The sequence below is a fragment of the Sciurus vulgaris genome (genome assembly GCF_902686455.1).
Source record: "Sciurus vulgaris genome assembly, chromosome: 15".
NCBI lineage: Eukaryota > Metazoa > Chordata > Mammalia > Rodentia > Sciuridae > Sciurus > Sciurus vulgaris.
The window spans coordinates 72,381,485-72,405,800 of record NC_136476.1 but is presented as its reverse complement, the minus strand read 5'-3'; the positions used below and the strand labels follow the sequence as shown (position 1 = coordinate 72,405,800).

The following is a 24,316-nucleotide window of genomic DNA, read 5'->3' as shown; positions in this document are numbered from 1 at the left end:
TGTGTTTGTATTTATTCATTAGACTACACCGATCCTGTTCCTTACAGGTAACTGTTTTTGAGCTCCTTGTGGAATTCATCTTTAGGGGCCATGAACAGCTCTTCTCTTTGAATCCATTTCCCTCTCCCTGCATTCCACGCTCGAAGACCATAGTGACACAAGCACAGGGTACCCAGGTGGGAACTCCTGATTAAAGGCGGACTTGGTTCACAAGGAGAGCATGAAGGAAAACCAGAATGACTCAGAGAAAAGGTGCACAGTGAGCCAGGACATGTGTATTTGTGTATCGACTCTCAAGTGAGAGCAGGGGTTGGTTGGAACATTTAGTAACGTCAACCAAAATGCACATGTCTCATTAGGACAATCCTAACACTGCATGGGAGGATTCTGTGAGCAAACATGTCCCCTAATACAGTTAGACATTTGCGTCATTTTCAAAATAAGCTGGCATGCAAACTCAATGAGTTTAATACAAGTGATGTGGTCTCTATTTAAAAATTCTGAGGCCACTTCTAAAGGAAAAAAAAAAAGGTAGTATTTTAAGAATGGAAGTAATCTGGATAAATGCTTTCAATTTGTATAGTGGAGTTTCATCCAGGTCTTTTTATGAGCCTGCAGGAAGGCAGTCTCTGTAAAACAGTGCTGACAGGGAGGAGATGCTGTCCACGTGTGCATGCAAGAAAGGAGGGAACTTCTCCAACACCTACTATGTGCCAGACACCAAGTCAGATGTTTCACACAGGTGACTCCATTTACATTTCATGACATGCCACAGGATAGCTGTTATCACCCAATTTGAACAGATGAGAAACCTGTGACTCCTACTGAGCAATGTGCCAAGGTCAGACAGCCAGGCAGAGTGGAGCCAAGATTCAAACACTGGTCAGTCTCCAACATGCATAATTTTTCCACTACACCAACCCTGACTCCTGTTATTGCTGTAATGAATATTAGTCACGTTAAATAAACCCTGATATTCTGATTATAAAATTCCAAGCAATTTCTCTTACATGATTACTGGAAAAGAATGAACGAAGTTACTGAAGAAAAAATAATAATAATGTCCCCTTTCATCTGCATGCTGGTTAACTCTTCCCAGAACTCTTTCTGGGATATGATTTTATGTGACCCTCATGGCCACATAAAATAATATGGGATCCATGCTGTCAGATACTATTATTCCTTTCGATAGATGTGGAAGTGGAGGTTCAGAGAGATTAAGAGATTTCACTAAGATTGCATAGGTAAGAAACAGCCTAGCTAAAGATAAAATCTATTTCCTCTGAACTCTTATATCATTCTAAGCCAGCCTGATTCTTTGTGAACTACAACCTAAAGAAAAAAATTGTGGCATCTACATGCATGAAGTTCCTACTAGCCTCACCTTTTTCTTGCAACCGAGGACCCTCCAACTTCAACCCCTCCAACCCAACTGCATGACGAGTAACCAGCTCATGCACCTCTCTCCCATCATGAGCTCTGCTCAGGCTAGAGACCTATTTGTGTTCCTTCTCCATCATTGAAACTTTTCTAGCTACTCCAGCAACTGTGATCCTTCCTTGCTCAGAGCTTGTGGGAACCTCAGAGTCCTGTGGTTTCATTGGAAATTAGTCATCTGCCTTCTTGCCATTTTTTGAATGACTGTAACAAAATGTCATTAAACCACAGCATCCAAGCTCCTTTAAGACAAGAGATTCTTAGAACCCTATAGCATTTATCATCATGCTCTGGATTTTAAAGGAGTCTTAGCAAAATGTGGATGATGGCTGAAAACATGACCATACTAAAGAGAACATGTTCAAGTTCCAAACTTCTTTCTAAAATATCAAGGCATTTTGGATGAGGGTAGAAATGACATGAGAGTAGGAAGTGAGTCCCTGGCTTCAGACTCAGATCTGCCCCTCTTTACTAGGAGGTCTGGATCAGTGTTGCTCCTGCATGAGAATTTGGTCTCCTTATCTGCCGCAAGAGGGGCCCTTTCCTGCTTCTTTTAGCTTTGAGAATCCCTGATCCCATGCAACTTTTTCAGATTTAGAAGGAACTGGGGAGTAGAAAGTGTATGTTCCATAAGATCATCCCAGAAAAGAAGAGGTGTACCCCACCAAAAAAAGACAAATCATTTAATGGATCCTGATAAAGGATAGGGGAAGAGACAGAGGTGGGCTACAGCTGCCTGCAGAGGGGTCAAGGAGGTGACTTCAGGACTTATCAGACTCTCTTTTGTGAGATTTCCTATAAGGTTAACTTGGTAAAAAAATAAAATAAAATAAATAATGTAGACCTATTCTCTTAGGAATGCTCCTGTTAAATAATAATAATAATACAGATGATGACAAAGGACACATTTTACTACAAGAAAACAGGAGAATTTTCTTTTTTTCCACACCCATCTTATTCTATGTGCTACCTATTCATGAGCAAAGATGAAGTTCACCTGTCAGTGCCAGAGCCTGTGGTCTGGAGGAGTCCACACAGGAATTAATGAATGAGTTTGCTGCAAGAGCCTCTCTCAGTGAGGTAGTTACACCCCAGAGTGTCCACTGACCCTGGATTTCTTGACACTGGGACTTTCCATTCATATCAAGCTTTTGCACTCCATTTTCAAAAAGGCACGTGAAGTGCATTCTACTTGTCTGCAGACATCTCCAGTGGCTGAAGAAGGAGTTATGCCCAACTGATCTGTCTCCACCACTGAAAAGGATGGCCAAGGTTCACCTGAAATGTCTTCTTCAAATCGGCCGGCCACACGGCCAGGCTCCTCTTGACTGGTACTATGGGTCCTGGCCTCACCCATGATTTTGATGGGGTGTTTACTTGTCTGTCTTACCCACCAGGGGTGAGCTGCAAAGGTAACTGCACATGTAGAACGGAAGTATTCAACAAGCATTTACTGAGGGAAGAAGAGAAGAACAGAAGGAAGGCAGGGGGAAGGGAGACAGGTGGGAAGGAAGGAGGGAGGGAGAGTGAGAAGGGATGAAGCCTGACTTTAAATTTTCTGTGAGATGAATTAAACCTGTGGCTGCTTATGCTCTGGATCCCAGCCACCCTGCCAGCCCTGCTCCCCAAGCCCTTCCCCACCCTGCCACTCTCCCTCCTCACTGCCCTTGCAGATTCCCTACCCTCTGCATGGCTGGCTTCCTCTGTGCTCTGGAGAGTCTCTGTTTTTCCATCCTGAGCCACTTCCCTACCCCCTACTCTCTGCCCTGGGGAGGGTGGCCTCTATGGGTTGCATCAACAAGTCCCTGTGCCTTGTGACTTCCAGTCCACTTCACCCAGTGGAAAATACTGGCAGGAGAGAATGACAGTGTGGAATTTCCTCTCCTAAGTCCCTTCTGGTCAGGTGGCTGCCTCCCTCTGCTGAGAGTCACAGCAGCTGCCAGGAAACCCTTTCCATACAGCCACTCTCTTTGGGTTCCATACTCACTCCCTTCTCTTACCACTGTGGATCAAGGGTGGAAATGGCTCCCCAGGTTTGCTGGCTCTGGATTAAGCCCTAGGTTTTTTTGGTTGGCCTAAACCCTTCCTACAATGTTTTGAATAGCTGCTCCTTCTAAGTAGCCCCTGCTTTAACTCTCCTTAATTATTCTGTTTGAATGTGCCATCTGTTTCCTGCCCAGACCCTGACTGAAGCAGTGTGTGTCTCCATTTCTCAACAGGCTGCCTATTCCTGGATATATACTCAAATCATCCCTCCACCTGCCTTGTTTTCCCTAATCAGAATAAACCCGTGTTATTGCAGATCTCCTATCCACAATCGATGACATATATGACCTTCCCATTAAACTGGAGGCTCCTCTCTGGTGAGAGACATGTTCAGCCCATCACAACACCCTTATGAATAACACAGAGGCTGGCAGTGGCAGACATGCCCCCCAAATGCCTGTTACACAGAAGAGAAACTGTTATCATGTGGTTTCCGAACATGACTTGGAATAAGATATCCACAAAAGGTTGTGCTGTGCTGTGCACAACCCAAGACCAGCAAGGTCACTTTCTCCACCAGCACTGTGATCACACTTATCATCTCCCTGTGTGTGGTTATCAGTGCCTACTTGCAGGCCAGTGGTAATGAGGAGCCCATGTACCTGCAGGGAAGCACTCCCGTGGAAGAACCACGTGGACCAGAGATGACATCATCTGTCACTCAGCTCAAAGCTTCTTCCTGCAGCTGCAACACTGGTTCTAGTCATGGTTTGGAAACCATATAGAATAATTCTGTTCCCTCGTCCACAGAACAGGCCTTGAGAGACTTGAAGTCTATGTGCCATGACTCTGTGGTCACGGCCCTGTGAGAATGTTCTCCTCCAGGCCAAGCATGGTTATATGGTGTGGCTCCCAGTTCCTCACTGTCCTACTGGCCTTCTTCAACATCCTCAGTTGGCTCTCCTTATCATTGCCTCTCACTAAGGAAACCCACTGCCAATGTAGCTATAGTAGTTCTGAAATGGCTCTCGAAAACTCAAGGACATGATCAAATCTTCTTGCTAACTCACTCACTCAGCACTTTATAACCCCAAGCTCTTGGGAGAACTGGAAGAAGATGGTGAGGACAGAATAGAAGGTTGCAGGGGTCTGTGTCTGAGAAGAACATCATAGCAATTCTGGGAAACTGGGCCATAGCAGGTGACCAGGGTTGGGAATCTGGAGTCCCTCTGCCCAGGGTTTACCACTAATGAACTGTGTGAGCTTTGACTTCAGTTTCCCTTTAAAGAACATAAGGGAGTTGGGCTCAATAATCTCTAAGAATGTTGCCGACGTATAAGTCAGATGATTAACATGATGCCTTCTGAAGCCCCTACCCAGGAACTGGGTGCTTTCCTCTAAGACTTGCATTCCTGAGACCTGGACCAATGGGATCAAGGGTTAGTAGAGAAAAAGGGAGAGTTTCAATGGGTTCAAAAACACTAGTATTTCTTGTTGAAGTCTGACAATTTGCTCAGCTGCATTACTGGTAGATCTTATTTTTTCTCCAAAGAAGTACCACAGAATTGGAGAGAATGAGGGATTTTAATCAGTACTACTCAAAGTGGACAGTCCAAGAACTGCCCATGGCACAGTGAATACAGAAGTGGAGAGTCAGCTTTTGGAAACCCTTCGAGAATCTGACATTGTTGCATGACTCTGAAGGACTTCCATTTCTGTATCAGTTCATTTTTGTTGTCTATTAAAAAGATACCAGTTTGAGACTTCTAGGGAAAAAATCCCCATCCTGTACCATAGATTAAGAAGTAACTTTAAATATTCTCTTTACCCATTAAGAGAGAGACATAAAAGGAGGTAAAGATAGACATAGAAAGATAGGGATGGGGATAGAGAGAGAGTCAGAGGTAGAGACAGAATGAATTCTGGATGAGCTTTGCTTTCAGCTCTTTATTTAAAACTACCTAGTTTCACTGTTTCTATTGGATCTGCCTGCCTTTTCCCCTTCACTCTTCCCTTCCTGTCTTCCTTCCTTCCTCCCTCCCACCCCTCCTTCTCTTTCGTTTAAGGACACAAAGAGAATATTTCTTCCACAGGTATCTCCCTGCACCTGGGAGAGCTGATTCATCCAGAATCCAGTAACCCCCAGCCTCATCAGAAGAGGACACAGGGCCTGGTGGGGAGCATAGCTTTGCCAGCCAGCACACAAACAGGCCATGGCGTGAGCGGTCACAGCACAGACACACGGTCATTCACAGACGCTCTGGGCATGCAGTCCCGTGACTGAGGGAAGAGGAGGCCTTTGGAACCTGCCAGTGTGTCTGCTGATTGTGAGTTATCTGGAACATGGGGCCCCATGGCCCCTCCACACCAGCATGGTGCTCTGCAAATGCCAGCTTCCCTGGATCCTGACCCAGCGATGGCTCACTCATCAGTTTTCTCCCAAGGCCACCTGCCGGTCACCCCTGTCCTTTATTTCTGCCTCTAATTGTTCCTCGAATTTAAAAATATCCCACTTCAGTGGGAGCATTCTAGTCAGTAGGCCTGGGTTTGAATCTAAGCTATCCATATATTAGTGGGGTTGCCTTAGTTATATCCTTTCATCTTTCTTAATCCAGGATTTTCTTCAGCAAAATAAAGTCAAGGGTACCTATCTACCTGGCACTTGGCAGACATTGAATAAACATCTGTTGTATGAATAAGTGAATGAGCAAGAGAACGGATGTACAAATGGGTGACTGGCTTTCAGTGATGCCCACTCTGCCCTGGTACCTCCTGGGATTCTGGCTTAATAGACCACAAATCAACACTGATTCCAGAAGACCTACATTTGTAATTCACCTACAGACTCTACTGATCTGTGAACCTGGCTAAGTCATTTCACTCTCTAACAAGTTTCCTCTGTTTCCCATCAGTCAAATGCAAATGATAACTCCTATCTTGTCTCCCTTGTAAAGTTCTGGCAAGGCCTAAATGACAGCAGAGCTGACAGTGCATCAGGACCTGGAAGAGACTAGCCACACAGCAAGGCTGCTTCTCACATGTCTCGGCGCCAAGGTGAGAGTCCAGGGGCCCTCCTGGTGCCAGGAGGCTGAGCTGACGTGCTTTCTGACTGGCTGCCAGGCACGACATTCCCCTGCCAGCACTGTCATTCCTCTGCACATAGGTACTCTGCCTGTGCATGGGAGGCCCTTGCTCTTTTGAGAGAGACATAAAGGGAAGTGTCAGCAGAAAACCTGCAGAGGTCGGCAAATGTGCTCGGGCCATCAGCAAGTCCAGGGTCTGTGTGTTGGACAGAATGGAAAAGTTCAGCTTGAATCTGGGAAAAACAGGAAAATAGGTGTTGACTGTTTCTCTGGCTCGAAACCAGTTTCTCCAGGTCTCACATCAAATACAGGTCACTGTGGAGTCCACCTTTGGGGTCCAGGTTGGGGTTACTGGTCATAGTTGACAGCCATGATAGAGACTAGGCCAGGCATCAGACAGAGGCCTCCTCTTCCCTCTTAGCCTTCTAAAGGCTGCTCCTTCTGCCTCAGTGTCCTCCTTTCTCCCCTAGTATTTGCTATCTAAATCATACTTATCTTTGAAAAATGAATTTTGTTGTTTATATTTAAGGTCTATAGTATGATGTTTTGGGATACAGAGATAACAAAAATCTTACCATAGTGAAATAAAATATCCATCATTTCACAGTTACCTTTGTGTTTGTTGTGTGTACCTGCGTTGGTCAAGAGCAGTTAAATTCCACTCATTTAGCATGAATCCCAAATACAGTACAATTTTATTACAGTCTTCATGTGCATTAAATCCCTAACCTTGCTCTATTATGTCTCAAATGACACCTATTCTTGAAGACATTGCTGAAATATCACCTCTTCCAATGAAGCCACATATTCAAGGTGCAAGTCAACTTTTTTTCTTTGATCTCCTCTGGAACCCCCTAAACACTACACACTCTCACATTGATTAGACAAGGAATGACAAATGCACTTATCAGGAGCTAATTAGGTGCTAGCCACTGATGGAGAGAGACTGCATTTTACACACCCTCTCTCAGTCCCCACTGCACTTGAACCAAGTAGGTACCATGTTCTTTCCCATTTTACAGATGAAGAAACAGCTTCAAAGAGACCACAAAGTAAGAAAATGGTAGAGTTGAGGTCAGACCCAGTTGCCTGACCCCAGCTGACTCCAGTTCCACCAGCATTGTCCATGATGGTGGAAACAGTCCATATTGCTCCTTCTAGTATGGTGGCCACTAGCCACGTGTTGACCTCATACCAGAAATACGGCTAATGCAACTTAGGAATTGGATTTTAAATGTTATGACTTTTAACTGATTTAAATTTGAATTGTGACATGTGGTGAGGGGCTACTGTACTGAGTGGCACAGCTCTAAACCACTCCTTTATACACAGTACATAGTTGTATTCATCGTGTGCCAACCAACATAGACTGAGTTCTTGAGAACACTGGGCTCTGAGTCCTTCGTGATCCATGAGAAACTCCCAATATGTATGTTTATAATGAACTATGCTCACACGAGGTCCCCTTGATTACCTGAGCAACAGATTCTACTTGGTCATTAAAAGGCTGCGTGATCTGGCAGACTGTCCTCATCCTACAGGTCTCAGGGGAGCTCATCTATAAAATGGGGACATCGTTTTTAGCTCTTCACTGGGCATCTTCTGCCCAGGAGGGTCTTACCTGTGTGGAGAGTCTGGATCAAAGCATGTCTTGGTGACATCCGTGATTTCGGGGTCACAGCACTCCCCGCCATCGAAGTTGAACCGTTCGTAGTTGCAGTCCATGTCACACACGCCATTCTGCTGCTTCTTCATGAAGGCAGGGTGGCGCAGGTGGCGGCAGTCCCCACCGTCGTGGCCGGTCAGCGTGTGGTTGCACTCGGGGTCACAGTTCTCATCCCCGATCTTGCTGATGTCACAGTTGGCCAGGATGAGGCGCTGGCGCAGGGAGGAGTTGTTCACCGCCAGCACCTCCAGCTCCCAGGAGATGTTGTAGTGCTTGAAGGCCTCGGCCAGCTGCTGGTGCTGGAAGTCCACCTGCTGGCGGCTCACCGTGGGGTTCTCGTGGTCGTCGTCGTAAAGGTTGACCACGCGGTAGCGCACCACCTTGGGCCTGCGGAAACTCGGGAGCTGGTTGTAGCTGGCAATGACCTCTGTGTTGTCACACAGTGTCTGCCCACACAGAGGGGGTTCCAAACTCGTGTCCAGCAGGAAGCCATGGGCATTGCTGAATTCCACTCGGGGGCTGTGGCCGTCCTTCATGGGGGACCAAGTGCGCTTCACATTGTCCCAGTTCTCCTGGAGGAGGAGCTGAGGTAGAGGGGTGTGGAGACCATGGGTTTCCATGTCCAACAGTATCTCCTGCTGAGTCCTGGCCACCTTCCACAGACTGAAGTGCTCGATGTAGCCCCGGAAGTTGTGATTCAGAGCACTGCCTCCTAACATGAGCACTTTACACTTCTGGGTCAGTGGGCTGAATATGCCACCCACTTGCTGCCCAGAGGTGGCCACCTGGGCACCGTTCACATAGAGCTTCATCAGCCGGCCGTCATAGGTGGCAGCTAGGTATACCCACTGGCCTGGGAGGTAGCTGCGGTGGGCATTGATGGTGGTCACTTGCCGGGCCCGGTCTGTCTTCAAGGAGAAAAAGTAGCGTGGGTCTCTGTTGCCTTGATCACTGACAGTGTGAATGCCCACGACCCATCCTCGGTCTCGGGAGGTGTAAGAGCATTTGTCATACAGCCCTGTGTGGCCCCAAAGGAAAAAGATCAGTGAATAAAGGATGGGAGGAGAAGGGAGCAAGTTATTTTTCTCTGATAAAAGGCATATCAGGATATTCTGCGCCAGTAGTTTTCAAACTGCTCTGGTGGGACCCTGCCTCTGGGACTCCCCCCACACGGGAAGGTGAGGGCTGGAGGAACTGAGAGGGCAAGTGAGTGAGATGTGGAGCAGTCCAGCCACAGCATGAACCCAGGCAGTTCCACAGCTGAGTACGGCACGTGAGAGACAACGTTGGAAAAATGGGTACTCCCCGCAAAGACAACTCAAAAAGAGCAACGGGGATAATAAAAACAAGCAAACCACTGGTTTTGCAAAGAGTTAGATGGGAAAGAAGTCTAGTTGAGAGGGCACTTTAATTGTAGGACAATATTTGATGTGAGAGGAGGAATAGTGGGAGACGATGATAAATGGAAGATGCTCATTGAAAAGGCTGGTCCCAAGGGTAGTCACCATAGCACTCACTCAATGACCTGTGGTACCAACTGTGTGGAAAATGGGCCTAGAAACGTGAGGGCCAAGGACTGAGAAGGGTTATTTCTAGCAAGAGTCTTGGCTAAGCCTTAACACACATCCCCAAAGAAAGGCAGATAATGAATAGCTGAACTGGAAAAGTTTTTGAAGATCATCACCTCCAACACCTTCTCTTGGTGGGTGAGGGAGTTGAGACCCAGAGAATGGAAGGCCCTTGTTGCATTCCATGGAATCACTGGCAAATCTCCTAAGACTCAAGTTAGCTTCCTTTCCTCTAACACTAATCCATATATAATCCATAAACACACACACACAACAACACAAACACATACACGTACATGTAGGTACCCTCTTAATATAAAAGGAGGCCAGGATTGCCTAGATCATTGTTAGTATATTAGAGCACAGTCCACCCAGCCTCTTTGTAGACCAGGCATTGTGTTAAGGTCTGTACATGTATTAGTTCAGCTAATACAGGTAAGACCTCCACTGCAGTGATATTAAGTGTCTCATTTGAATCAAAATGGATATAGAAGTTAAAGAAAGTGAAGAGACAGATTCAAGGTCAACTGGTTGGTAAGTGGATTCCAGTTCTGTAAGGCTCTTGAATTTACTGTTATGTGTGCTCATTCCATAGCCTCTCCTACCCCTTTACTAATGCCTCAAGGATTTGGACCACTCCATCTACCTGGGGGGTATCACACGCTTTAGCAAAATGTTTGGGGAAGTTCCAGGTCAGGCATCCCTAGACTTATTCTGAGAATGCCAGGAAGTAGCTTAGTGGAGACTCTCTGGATCTAATTATCTTTATACTCACCAACCCCCTGTTCCCAGCCTTTCTGGAATATACCCAGTGTCCTTGGCACAGACAAAGCTGTTGGATGGGGAAGAGGACTTTCTAATTAAGAGTGTATTTTAAGTGTCAGATGATGCATGAGGCCAGGTGGGAGGAGAAAGAGAGGGAGATGAAAATGAATAGATGATGCTCATTTAGAAAGACAGTCCCTACTCTCAGATGGAGAATCACTGCGGTCACCATAACTCTGAGTGTGCATCTGCCATTCGTGCTCATCAAAAGAGCATGGAGAGTGTCCAGCAAAATCAATAGAGGAGGCCCACACAGTCTTCATTCCTTTGTGGCTCTGGGACCTGAGAATTTATGTAAATCCCTGTTAGCTGCTGACACAGCCAGCATTTTGGCTGAGGATCTAAGCCCACCTACACCTCTCTTCCCACTCCCTGATGGACCGTATCTCAGGGCAGTCTCCATACACAGTCATCCTGCTTCTGTGGTTTGGGTGACCTTGGCAGAACACCAGTATCCTCTTCTGGGTCTTGGTTCTCTGTGTGGTAAAGGAGGGGACTGAATGAGGTTCCCCATTATGTCCTCAGGCCCAGTCTGATTTCCTTCTTCCAGGTCTCTCAGTGGCTCTCCTGACAGCCCTGTGAGTAGAGATCATTCTCTCTGTTGAACCTGTTCTACTTTTAACGAACTTGACAGTGACTCTCTGGTTCCGGAGTTGCCTCTGTGACTTCCCATTGCCTCCTCTCTGCAAGTCTGGGTCTTGTTGAGATTGATGACCACACCTGGGCCAGCTCCATAACCTGCCCAGCACCTGCTGCAGCAGGCCCTCCGTAAGCATCTCACGAATAAGCATGGAACACATGATTCTGAACAGCATGGGAAAAGAGACCAGGCAAAGACTTTAAAGGACAAAGAGAATCAAAGACACTACTTTATATCTCCATGGCCAAAGGCCAGAGAGACTCAGAGGACAGAACATGTTCTTGGTAGGGGAGAAAGGGCAGGATCTTTGGAATTGGCATAATCTGCTTGAATTCTGATGACTGCAATTAACATCAGTATGTTGGGGACAAAACTGTTTCACCTCTGTGGACCTTAATTCTCTCATATATCATCATACTTAAAAGACACAGTGGGTATAGCATCCCTGGCCTACAATGGCTGTCCACAGGAGGGTTCCTTCTTAAGATGCTGGAGGGTCCAGGAGTGACATCAAGGATGAAAAAGTAGGAAACAACCAGAAATAAAATACAGAAAGACCAAAGAGAGGAGGTGCCCTGAAGGCATCCTGCCTAATTTAGTAAGAGCTGGAATGAAGGCAAAAGTCCCCTCAATCCCATTGACAAGCCCTACTTGGAAATCATAAATCCCCATCAGCTTAGATGATATTAAGAGACTATATGTGAAAAGCTAACTCCCTGCCAACTCCCTCCAAAGACAAAGACTGGACTCCAAATTTGGATCCTGTTGCCCCAGATCTTTCTGCACATCAGGAATCAACAGGAGCAGAGGTTGCTGAAGTGACCACATTCATATCTTAGCTCCACTTCTTTCCCTCTCCTGTCTACTCCACCCTCCCACAAAAAGAAAATGAAGGGTCTTCTAATGAGAGAATTAAAATCTGAAACAGAATCACCCCCCACCTCTCTCCTTGCAGGTTTTTATTTCGCCAGGGGCTCCTAGTCCCTGGTTTTCCTGTTGCCCTTGGAACCGGCTGGCCTGGTTAGCAAGGTAAAATGTTTACACATCCGTGGGGTGCCCTCAGTTCAGCAGCCTCAGAGGCTTGGGCCACCTCTGTTTGCAGTTCAGAGAAAAGAGGGAAGGATTGAGAGAGGCCAGATGCCACAGCCCAGAGCCAAGGAGTAAGGGGTAGCTTAGCCCCTGGAGGCAGAGAGGAAGGGCAGAGAGAGGGTTTTCAGTGGAACCAAGAGGAAACACATTAAGGGAAATGAGAACCTTGAAGCAGTGGCTTCAGAAGTTCAGAGGGAAATATTTACGTGGCGTGTAAGTGGCGGAAGGAAATAACTGGGCTCAAACAGGGATGGGAAGTATGATGGAGATGGAGCTTTATTTCTCTATGAAAATAAATTAATCAACAGTAGTCACATTTCAGGGGGCCAGAATGGAAGTATCTGTGTACCACCAGCCCAGGACCAGGGATTTGGCACCAGAGGTCTGTGCTTGGCATGCCAGGTGACCTTGCCTGGGACAAGGCACACCCTCCCCGTTAGGCTGCTGGGCTTCGTTTCCCTTTTATGTAAAAGGAGGGGTCCAGATGAAATGATCCCCCACCAGAATTTAAGAGCCCTTTTGTTCCCTGTTAGAATGGTTCCTTGTATGTAGACGGTGCTCAAAAATATGTGTTGACTTGAATTGGATGCCTTATGTCATTCCCAATTCTTCCATGCTTGGTTTCCTCTCCTCTGAATGTCTCCACATGGGACGCAGAACTGTATTCTCTGCAGGACATCAAAGTACCGGCACACATCCACAGTGCCCTTCCCCAGTTGTCCAGCAAGCTGAAATCATAGTTTTCAAAGCGGTGCTAGTCAGTCTGAAGTCAGCACCATCTGTATGCGACTAAGGGATGATCTCAAGGGACGTGTCCCTGTGACAGGGTGGAAGTCCACATGCAATTCTGCATACCACCTACATATAATTAGCATACACCTGCCACAATGCTGTAGGCATGCAGGACCAATCAAAGTGTCAAGGATACTTTTATATTCCAAGGAGGTGCCTGGTCACACTGCACAGAGAGAGAGGGGCGGAGGGCCATACCAGGAGAGGAGCACCTGTTAGGACACTGGTCACCGAAACTCTGGTCAGCTGGTCTTCTAATGGACCCCTACCTTTCTGCAGCTAGGCTTGATGTGTAAATGGTTTCAAACACCTTGAGCTTGATGTTTGTTTATTGTCATTGCCTCTCTTTCTTCTTATCTCTCCATTTATCCCTGCCCCAAAGAGCAAGAAACATGCATAAAAGAGGAAAACCCAGGCAGAGTAGGGGATTCTCCCAAAATATTGACCAGAACTGTCCTGGAAGAACACTCTGGGAATGAGGGGTACCCTTTAAAAATCACTTGAAAGATATGCCCCAGGGCAGTGTGACATGAGCACCCCAAGCCACCCCAGGCACACACTTCTCCTTCCCTGGTCCCTATCCCACTCCTGCCTGTCCTAAAACCCATCATTCACTCATAGCGCCCCCACACAGGTGTCTGTTTGGTTCCTTGGCAAATGTTCAACGTCTGACCAGAGCCTGGTATGTTGTAGGTGCTCCATGGAGCGTGTGGCTGTATTTCTGCCTTCTCTGTAAAAGTATGCTACTTTCTCTTTAGAAATGACCACCTACAACGTGCTCAGCATTAATCTCCTTTACAAAGCTGTGAGCATTGACTCTTTAGAGTAAACTGAGGCTCAGAAAGAACAAGTGGCTGTCCAAGGCATCACGGGGCAGAATTCTGGCCTACAGCATCCCCGACCAAGGCTTGTAATCACATCACTGTGCGGAGTGCCAAGTGCCAAGCATTTTATTGTAGGCCGTTTGAAGGCACAGCCCCCTCCAGGATTATTTCTGCAAGTCCAACAGCGCCAACACAAGCGAGCTTGACTGAACTACAAGCCAGGAGGCTGCTTTATCTGCCATTCTTTGCCTGGACCTAAAAATGGACCCAGAATCCGTGGTTCTTTAGTCCCAGTGATTAGGCTGTTCTGTTGGGCTCGCTCACTTCATTGGGATTCAGGACTTGCTTGAACCTCTTTATTTCCTCTTTTTACAGCTTTATTTTTTATTTTTTTAGTTGTAGATGGACACAATACTTTTATTTATTATTTATTATTTATTATTTATTTATTTTTATGTGGTGCTGAGGATCGAACCCAGTGTCTCACATGGATGAGCTACACTAAGCTACAACCAGCCCCTTTCTTTATCTGCAGTGTGCAATGTTTTCTTGAGCTTGACTATCTAGCACTGACCTTTTTTGCTTAAAGATTTCTGACCCCAGTTTGTTCCATTTTTATAACACATTTTTTTTTTCCTCCTGAGATTGCTGTCACACTCTGACTGCTGGTCCATCTTCCTTTTCTTCTGTTAACAGTAGTGTCCCCCTAAAATGCTTAGGTTGAAATTGGTAAGCTCCTATAGCTCAGAATATGACTGTATTTAGAGACAGGGTCTTTAAAGAGGTAACTACATTACAGTAAAGTCATAAGGTAGGTCTTAATCCAGTAAGACCAGTGTCCTTGGAAGAAGGGAATAATTAGGGCACCTAAGAGTACAGGGAGACCAGGCAAAGACCTCGAGAGAAGACGTCCACCTTCAAGTCAAGGAGACCTCAGGAGACAACAACTCTGCCAACATCCAGATCTCACCATGACATGTTTAAGCCATGTCAGCCGTGGTCCTTCACTAGAGCAGCCCCACCAAACTATGACTCCATCATTCAACAAGCTTTCTAAACGCTCCCTGTGGGGTTTCCCTAAAATCTATCCCATCATCTAGTTGTGCCCAGTTCAGAATCCTTCTTGCATTATGATGGAGTGTGTCCATGTACTTGATTCCTATTTTGAGAGGGGCCAACTATCTATTAGGAAGATTCCTAAATTGGTGGTGTGGTTACCATGCACAGGACATTCCAGGAAAGGGTGCTCTGTGTCTGTGTGATTTGTGTTTGAAGCACCTGCTGGGTGCTGAGCTTGAAGCTGCTGCTTTCCAGGCCAAGATGCTTCCTGTAATCCTCAGAGTGACCTTGTGCCCTAGCTGCCATTTCAAGGTGAGAAAACTTGAGACTCAGAGAAGAGAGTTTCACTGCCCAATGCCACACAGCACCTCTCAGTAGGAAGGGCTGGAATTGGGGTATCCTGACTTGTAGGTAAGCTTCCCCACACCTCAGGGAGATCCCAATCAGGTCTCCATCCTGTGGCTTTTCCTATGAGATTTTCCTGAGATGGTTAAATTCAATAGAACTGATAAGGTTTGATTTGCTTCCATCACTGTCGAAGGAGGAGAATGAGCAAACAATGACAATTTATATCCAGTTTGTAGTTTGTTTCCTCCCTGGGAGAATAAATATAGGAGGAGAGAAAACTACCCAGGGCACTTTTCCCTGTTGAAAGTATTATTTTCAAATAAATGATAACAATTTTTGAAAACCTTCATGTAAAAGTTCCTCAAGGGGCAGATACCCCATCTGGAGCTCATAACAATCCTGGGAGGTGGGCTTTATTATATTCATTTGGCAGATAAGGAAACTGAGGGGAGGAGAGGCTAATGATTTTCTTCCCAAGGATCCCATCTCGGGACTGGGGGGAACTGACTTGTGATTCTGCCTGCCCTCTGACTCTATAGGCAAGGCTGGACCCCAGGATGCGTTCCTGCATGAGAATCTCTCTCGCCACCTCCAGTTAAGGGTCTTGTTCCCAGCTCTGCTGCTATAGTGCTGTGGGTCCCTGGATAAGAAGTTCCATCTCTGAGTTTCCTCCCTTCCCCTGCCTTTCAGATGGGAAGGTCACCGCAGTTGGTCAGAGGGGGTCCCTTCCAAGTCAGACTCTATAGACTCTAAAGATCTGGCTCCTCCAGATAGCCACCCTGGGCTCCCACTGAGAGAGCTGTAAGGTCCTGGTGCGGGGTACAGCTTCAGGCCCTCCAATTTCAGGATGCCCACTAGCTGTGGGACATCTGCCAGGAGAATACAAGCAGAGGTGAGAGGATGTGGGGATGAAAGGGGGGAATTTAGGTCAACAATCTGGTTTCTTTCAAGAGGCTAAAAAAATTAAAAGCTAAAGGTTGAAGCTGGTCCTTTTTTTTTGTTTTGTTTTGTTTTCCCTTCCATGATTTACTCGCTGGTATCAAAGCCACAGAGGAATGCTTGAGAGAGCAATCCTATGGAAAGCTTTCATCTGTCCAGAGGAGAGTGATTAAAACAGACAGATTTGGGTTAAGTATACCCATGTCCTTGCACAAGGTTTAGTCGGGGGGAGAATCACCAAAATGACCCGAAGGACTTGGTACCACCAGACATTTAGGAGAAGGCTGGGATGTCCCTGAAGAGCATACCTGAGGACCTTTCTCAGCATGTGCAACCCTCCAGGGTCACCCTGGCTCAAAGGATCCCCCTAGGCTTAGTGGAAGGAGGGGGCTTAAAGTGTGTCATACCAGCTAGACTTCTGGAATCAGAGGAGCAAGAGCATCAGAAGTAACCATACAGAGAGCAGATCCCAAGGTCAAGATTGGCTCAGGTGTTTTCTACACAGTTGTCATGGAAGAGTATGGGAAGGAGCAGGTTTCCCTTTCCCATCTGCAAAGGGCTGCAAATGAGCATCCACAATGCTCTCTCTATCTGCTCTCCTACCTGGATTCTTATCCTTGTTGAGGAAAAAGATCTGAGAGTCCCCTGACTACATGGTTCTGCTCACCTGTTTGACTAGCTATGTGACCTTGGATGAGTTCATTTACCTCTCCAAGCCCCAGTTCTCCTGCATGTACTCTACTTACCTTGATACCTCACAGATCTCTTTTGAGGGAGAAAGGAGATAAATAGATACATATTTCCTTACAAATAACTTAAAGCTATTCAGATATGAGGTGAGTTTGAGAAGAGCATGTTTCGTGGTTCCTAAAACCCATATGTTTCATTAACATACTGACTCAGGTTGTGCATTTGGAATGGCAAAGTGCTCCTGGGGACTGTAGGTGTACATGTTTCCCGCTGGCCCTTGACTCTCTAGCCTGCCTCCTTCACTCATGAGTAAGCAGTTTGTATAGGCATAGGAAGGTCAGGGTCTTACAAATGGACAGACCTGAGGTCAAATGCGGGCTCTGTCATTTACTAGCCATGTGAGTTGGGAAGTCAGGGCACCCCTTCTAGTATTAGCCCTCTCACCTGTAAAATGGGGATAATACATCCTCCTCAGATGGTTGCAGAGGGAGCTAATGAGATAATGAACATGACAGAACTTGGCACATGGCCACTGGCAACATAACAAGCGCTAAAACACATGTACTGTGGAGTCAGACTGATCTTTTTGAATCCCAGTTCTGCTCCTTGTTAGCTGTGTAGCCTGGGGCAAAATCTCTGCACCTCCTTGATAGTTCCCTCATATGTAAACTGACATAACAAGTACTTAACACCCAGTGCCATTTTGAGGATTTAGTGAGAGACTGCAAACACACATTTGCATATCCCATGATAAAGGTAGCTGCGCTTTTTATTAATATTCATAATAAATGTCTGTTCCTCTTCCTTAGAATTGGGGCTATTTTTTTTTCCCCTTTGTCTGTGCTACTATACATTATCCTTTCTGTCACCGTTCTCTGAAATCGAAGATACAGGCTCACGGCTCTCTTTTTTTTCACACACTGTCAGTGAAATTGGTGCATATCAACTTAAAAAAGGAAGTAGAGAAGGAGAGGAAGAAAGAAGACAAAGAAAGAGCGGGAAGAAGAGGCAGCATTTCAAGTTGTTTCTACTTGAAAGGTTGCACAGCTCACTGAGTGCTAGCTAGAGTTGGTTCTTCTGTTGATGTAATCCAGATAGAAGAGGAGCTGGTATTTTGCAATTAGGAAGCCCTGTTATTACCATACCACCTCCTTACAATATCCTCAGAATTGCTACTCTGATTTGCTCCAATGCCAGACATCACTACATGTACCTATTGAGAAATAAACACAACTATCATTCATGATGTGTATGTATAAGGTCAAGAACTTTACATGTACCCTTTCATTAAAATTATTGCAACTATTTAATGAAATAAGTTCTCTTGGTCCCACTTGACAAAAGAGGAAACTGAGACTCAGGTAGCAGCAGTGATTTGGCAAGGGTCACTTGACCTGTAAAAACGGGAATGGGATTAAACCCAGCTCTCTGATCCTAAGGCTAGGACTTAACCAATGCACTGTTTTCTATGGGAAATATAAGCAAGAATTCTTTTTTAATGAATTAAATGTTCATTTTTTCATATAGTTAATTTTCAAGTCTACCCAATGTTGATTATGCATTATTAGTTATAATAATATGGAAGCATCTAAGTTTCCTTGAAATTACGAAATATACAAAGCAACTTTATTTCATTTGCTTCAATCAACACTCTCTAAAGGAGACAAGATAGAAATAATGATTTTTTTTTTCATACAAATGGGGAAAGTGAGCCTTCCAGGGAGGCAGTGAAATTACCAGTGTCACATGGCTTGTGAGAGGCTGAGCCCTAGCTCCAAACCCAGCAAATGCTGATGCCTTCTGCATCTCCTCCTCCTGCCTCATGGCACAACCCTGAGTGATAATCCCACCATCTCCACATATGCTTTAAACAGATCCATATCATCATTCTACATTAATCTAAAGGAAAATAAGTTGTAGAGCAGCCTATGCATAATCCAGTCTAAACAGAATCAGCCCCATCAATCTGTCCACACAAGAAGTCACTTTAGAAAGAAAAGTGATTGTCTATATTGGAGGTTGCTACACTGATCCAAGTAGGTAGTATCATTGCTGTGAATGAGGCTGGGAATGTGGCTCAGTGGTGAAGCACTTGTCTATCACATGCAAGACCCCAGGTTTAATTCCCAGCACTGCAAAAAAGAAGAAAAGATCATTGCTCTGAATGAACACAGGGCAAGGGAGGTTCCAGACAGCAAGGGGCAGTTTGATATCCTTAGGGGAAGCACATAGAAAGCACTGATTAATGTTGATGCATGTGTGAAGGAAGAGATAAAGGAGTGCATGTGAGGGTGTTTGCCTCAGTGCAAGCATGACGGACAGTCTGGTGATTAAAAGCACAGTTTTCGGGAGCAAACACAGCTCTGTTAAGTCCTGGCTCGACATGACGTCACCGCGCTCTGGTTGGGAGGCTATAATAAGATACAGTTCATACAATGTTTTAGCCAAGTACCTGGCATAAAATAGACATTCAAGAAATGGGTCTGTATGTATAAGAGCAAGAATGACCAAAGTCACCCAGAAAGAACCACAACTAGGAGAGAATTGGAGAAAACAGAAGAGAGAAATACAACCCATTAGCCCAGAAGCATATTCTCCACGGATCTGCAAAGATAGATAAGCCACAGATAGTTCAATTTAATGCCACCAACAATTGATATTTCAGACATTGAGACAGTGATGGTCATTTGCATCACTGGAGAAGGAAAGGAGACTTTCCTGACATGCCAACTTTCTCTCAGTTTTGCATTAATCAACACTTGGATCTTCTTGACTACTCCAATTTTATACCTGTGTGTAATAGTGTATGTATGTGTGTGTGTGTGTGTGTGTGTGTGTGTGTGTGTGAGGTTTGAAAAGTTGGATATATCCTATACTGCCTAGAATAATGGAAACTTAGTAGGTACTCAACACACATGTTGACTCAATGATCTACATATAGTTCTGTGGATAAGCATTCTATCTACAGGTTCATAAGCCCACGGGAACTAGGGACATTTATTTTTTCCAAGATGGGGAGTGAGTTGTGACTTCAAATTTTAGCCCTGCCACCATATAATATGAGATTTAGGCAAGTCCTAAATCTTGTCTGAGATTTTCTTTTCTTATTTGGTAAAATGGGCATGCTATTACCTACCATAAAGGGTTAGGGATATCATGTAGGGAAAGCATACGGTTGGTCCTCAATGCATCACCACCATTATTGGAACTCCCCTGACTGGCCCATGTTCCAGTCATGTCATCCCTCCCCCATACAACCTGTAAAGCATCACCAGATTCATCTTCCCCAAATCCTAGTTTTTGCTCTTCCTGCGAAGAGACAAACTAACCTTTCTTTGATCACCTCAGGGTCAAGATCACCCTTAACTTTGCATTTCAGACATTAATCTTGACTTATTTCTAAGGGTGCACACAGAACATGTTTGGGCCCCTCTATTTTGGTCATACTGTTTCCTCCAGGTAGAAATGTCTCCCTGTTACCTCTGTCCTGTCTCTTTTCCAATCTTGAAGACCAATGCCAGTGTTATGGCTTTAGTGGACACGAGTCTGCACCTTCAGCTCATAAACACTGCCGAGTACCAGCCACCTGCATCTGGACGCAGAGGAGTCCGTCTTGGGCCCATGCATCTTTATGTACCAGGCGTATGACACCTGGCTGTTTCTTCATAACTCACGTAAGTAGTTTTGAGGGCAGGGGCTTTTTTGTCTCCTGAGTCTTTCTCAGGTCCCAACATTGTTTGTGGGTGTTTGGTGATTGGTCTGTTTCCCCTTCATGGCAATTACCATTGCTAACAGTATGACCCACTTTGGAGGTCACCCTCCAAGGGCTGTCTACTCAATCAGACTACAAGTCCATGAGGATAATGAGGACACATCTGCTACCACTCTGCATCTAGAACCTTCTGTAATGGTGCCTTGAATGTAAGTATTCAACAAGCATTTCTAAATGAAAGATAGACATCCCCAAAGTCTGAGGAAACCTGATTTGAGTTAATTTTGAGGTTTCAATCAATCTTTCCAGCACTGGAACAGAAATCGGTTGATGTCCTGGCAACAGCAGGGAAGCCCCTTCTAGCCTGTCCTCACTTTTCTCATCTACAAGCTGGGAGGTTGGCTCCAGTGGCCATTAGATTTGAATGAGAAAAACAGTAAAAGGAGAAATAGCAATCCACAACTTAGCTGTGTGCTGGCTTTAGGAAGCCTTATGACCCAGGGCAAGATGCGCCTTCTCCCTGGGGTTCATTTTCTTGCCTCCCAAAGGAGAAACTATGGCAAAATAATTTCTAGGGCTTTTCCCAAAAATGCAAATTTTAAATATTAAACATTCAAATATTCAAATATTTCTGAATTGGAGCTAATACAAACACTTGTGCCCTGATTTGTCTTTAGCATACTATCGATCCTGGACAAATCCCTCATTGCAACATAACTTTCACGGGCTGCAGAATTTTTTTCTGTTTTTTTGTTTTTTGGTCCTCAGAGGGTGGGTTTGTGTGTGCAGTATACATACAGATATAGACTTATACCTTATGATTGCACTGGCATAGAGACAAATATAATCATGAGGCCACAGTCATTATTATATGTGTATTTTTATTATATTATTTTAAATTCTGATGTTAAAAGAAATTAAGCCTAAAAGTACTTTAGACCTCGGGCATTGTGCCATCTCTGCCTAAAGAATGAGCCTTGTTCCATTTTTGGACCAAGGATCCTTACCTACTAAATGGCATTAGGAGAGGGCCCCTGTGGTCAACCCGAGGAGCAGAGAGGAATGGGGAAGATTCCCACATGGACAAGCCAAATGATGTAAATTCCATGCCTGATGCAGGTCCATAGCATGTTATGTAAAAATGCACCCCAGACAGTGTGGGCTGAGCTCTAGAGACAAAAGCGCCTCTCTTGGGAGAGCCTGCCATCACCTCCTCTTGGCCCACAGAAAAAGGGGTGAAACTTACACAAAGGGAGATGGCAAAGGGAGATAAGGAAGGGACAAGGCCAGACAGGCAGATCTCCTCTTCCTAGGGCTGGTACCATCCAGTTACTCTCTGAGACAGGGAGGGCAATGCTATCTGACATTTACTGTGTGCCAGGCAGGGTGCTAAGCTCTTTGCAAGAGTTAACATGGAACACCCTGACAAGAATCCAAGTGGGGGATATTATTATTGTCTTCAGTTTGCAGATGAAAGAACCAAGACTCAGAGAGTCCACACAAATGACAGAGGTGGGGGTTCAACTCTGGACAATCAGAATCCAGAGTTTATGTTTTCAGCTTCTATAGTATGGTGCTCAGACAGAAAAACTGGCTGCAAGAGGAGGAAAGGCCCTTTCCAATAATAAAAAAAAAAGTATGAAAGATCAAGTTCTATAGTACAGGCACAAGCAAATGGCTCAAGGGAAGGAGCACTTGAATCTGATGAAAGGGCTCAAGTTTTCCTGAGTGACTTGGTGAGGGACAGGATTTGGGTTGATCAGGAGAAGCTGGGCAGAAGGAGGAGGGAAAAGCTGTGAAATTACCTCCAGGTCCCATTGAATGAGGAAGATGTTTGTATTTGATGGAGTAGAGGATGCAGAGCAGGGCAGAGGGCAATGGAACAGCAAGGGCGACCTGAGGCTAGATTGCACGGGACTGTGAATGGCACCCTGAGACCCGGGGTGTATTTCATGGGCAACTTGAAATACATGTTTGGTGGTTTTTGAAGAACAGCGTTGATGGGAGATGGAGATCATTAGCTAAGGATAATATGGTGACCCCTTCAGAGAATGACAGAGCTAAGAGTCAGGAGTAATGTCTCAGGACCTCCCATCAAGTCCTCATTTGGCAATCTGGACTCATTCAGACCTACTAGCAAGAGGGTGAAATAAAAGCAAAATTGTGGAGAGGCCTGATAGACTTTTTCAAACTAGCTATTAATTTTCTGTTGTTATGACATCTCCTTGGAAATTGTGAATTATAACTCAACTTGAAAGAGCTCTTACGGTGACGGATAAATGGCAATTTGATGCTTGTTGGGACTTTGGTTTTAAACTATGTTTGGCTGGGCAGAAGATAATTCCTCAGGCTTGATCCTAGTCTCTAGTGGACCTGGATTCAATTTCATCTCCCTTCTGTCTCTTGGTTCTCCTGTCTATTCAATTGGGAGAGTATGTCAGTTTTTACCATTACTATGGGTAGGTAATAGGGAGCTACAGCAAGACTCAGTTTCAGCAGAGTGACTGCGGAGCCCCTTCGGTCACTGGTGATCCTAGAAAAATGACCTAGAGCAGCATGTCACTGTGTGGCTGTGAGAGCCATCAGCTTCTTCCACCAGCATCTGCTTCAGAAGGCACTGCAGGCTTGATATGTTTGGGTTTGTTTTGCTATTTGCAAGCAACTCCCTGTCTGGGCTCGTCTCTCAGATACCCACAAGGTACAGACCCGTGTTTGACTGCCTCTCTAGTCAGGCTCCTCCTGCTTTTAACGAGTAAGTGGAAGGAGGCAGAGCAAGCCAGATAGGAAGACAGATGGAAAGACAGAAGCCTTCTGTGAAGCTGCAGCCAGTGATACATGCCATTCACAAGGATTCCAAGGACAAAACCAGGGGCATGTTTTAGAGGCTTGTTTGAGCTACTGATACTGTTCTCTTGGAGCCCTTGTTTGTAAACAGATATTTCTGCTGACACTGGGCTTTGTAAAGGCGGATGGAGTGGGGGGTGGGGTGGGGGCTAGAGAAAAAGGCAGGTTATGTCCGAGAGCCTTAGACCATGTGTTTGTTGTTGAGATACAAAGGCCTCACTGTACTGAATGAAAACGCTTGTTTTACAAGGCGAGTGGGAATATGATAGGTACATGTTGAAAATGCTTCAGAAACTGAAACGACCCCATGCCACGAGGGCTTCCTGCCACATCCTACATCCAGAGGCACGCACGGGTCTGAAGGCCCAGCATCACTGGACAAGGGCTTTGGGAGGCTGTGGACAGAGAGCGCCCTGGAGCCAAGTGACTGACAGCTCCCTCTGTGTTCCCACCTGTGAAGCCCGCCCTTTCCCTAAGAGTAGGGCTCCATGTCACCACCTCCACTGGCTTTCCACCACCTGCTGACCTAGGGTAGAAGTGGTTACTGATCTAAAATATTAGCTTTGCTAAAGGACCCTCTGGAAGTCTAGATTCAGACTCAGAACACTACAAGGAATGCTTATAATTATATAACTGCACTTTATTTTTTTCAAAGTAGTTTTGAACTTCTGAAGTGAGTGGTTTTCAAACTATACTCTATAGAAGTGTAGGGTTCAGTGGAATGTTTCAGGAACATTTCTTTTAAAGGTCTCACAGTATCATAAAATCTAGAATTGGAGTCTCCTAACTCTTGTCTCAACCCTAGCACAAAACC

The 24,316-nt window shown here is 45.5% G+C and overlaps 1 protein-coding gene across 1 annotated transcript in view; it reads right to left on the bottom strand.

Moving 5' to 3' along the window:
* Positions 1-24,316, bottom strand: part of PAPPA (pappalysin 1) — a gene marked incomplete at its 5' end in the record, with an annotated part of 230,832 nt that overhangs the window by 191,535 nt on the left and 14,981 nt on the right. Inside the window, one exon of the mRNA XM_079113401.1 lies at positions 8,128-9,190. Coding sequence (XP_078969527.1) covers positions 8,128-9,190 — 1,063 coding nt within the window. The remainder of the gene's footprint in view (positions 1-8,127; positions 9,191-24,316) is intronic.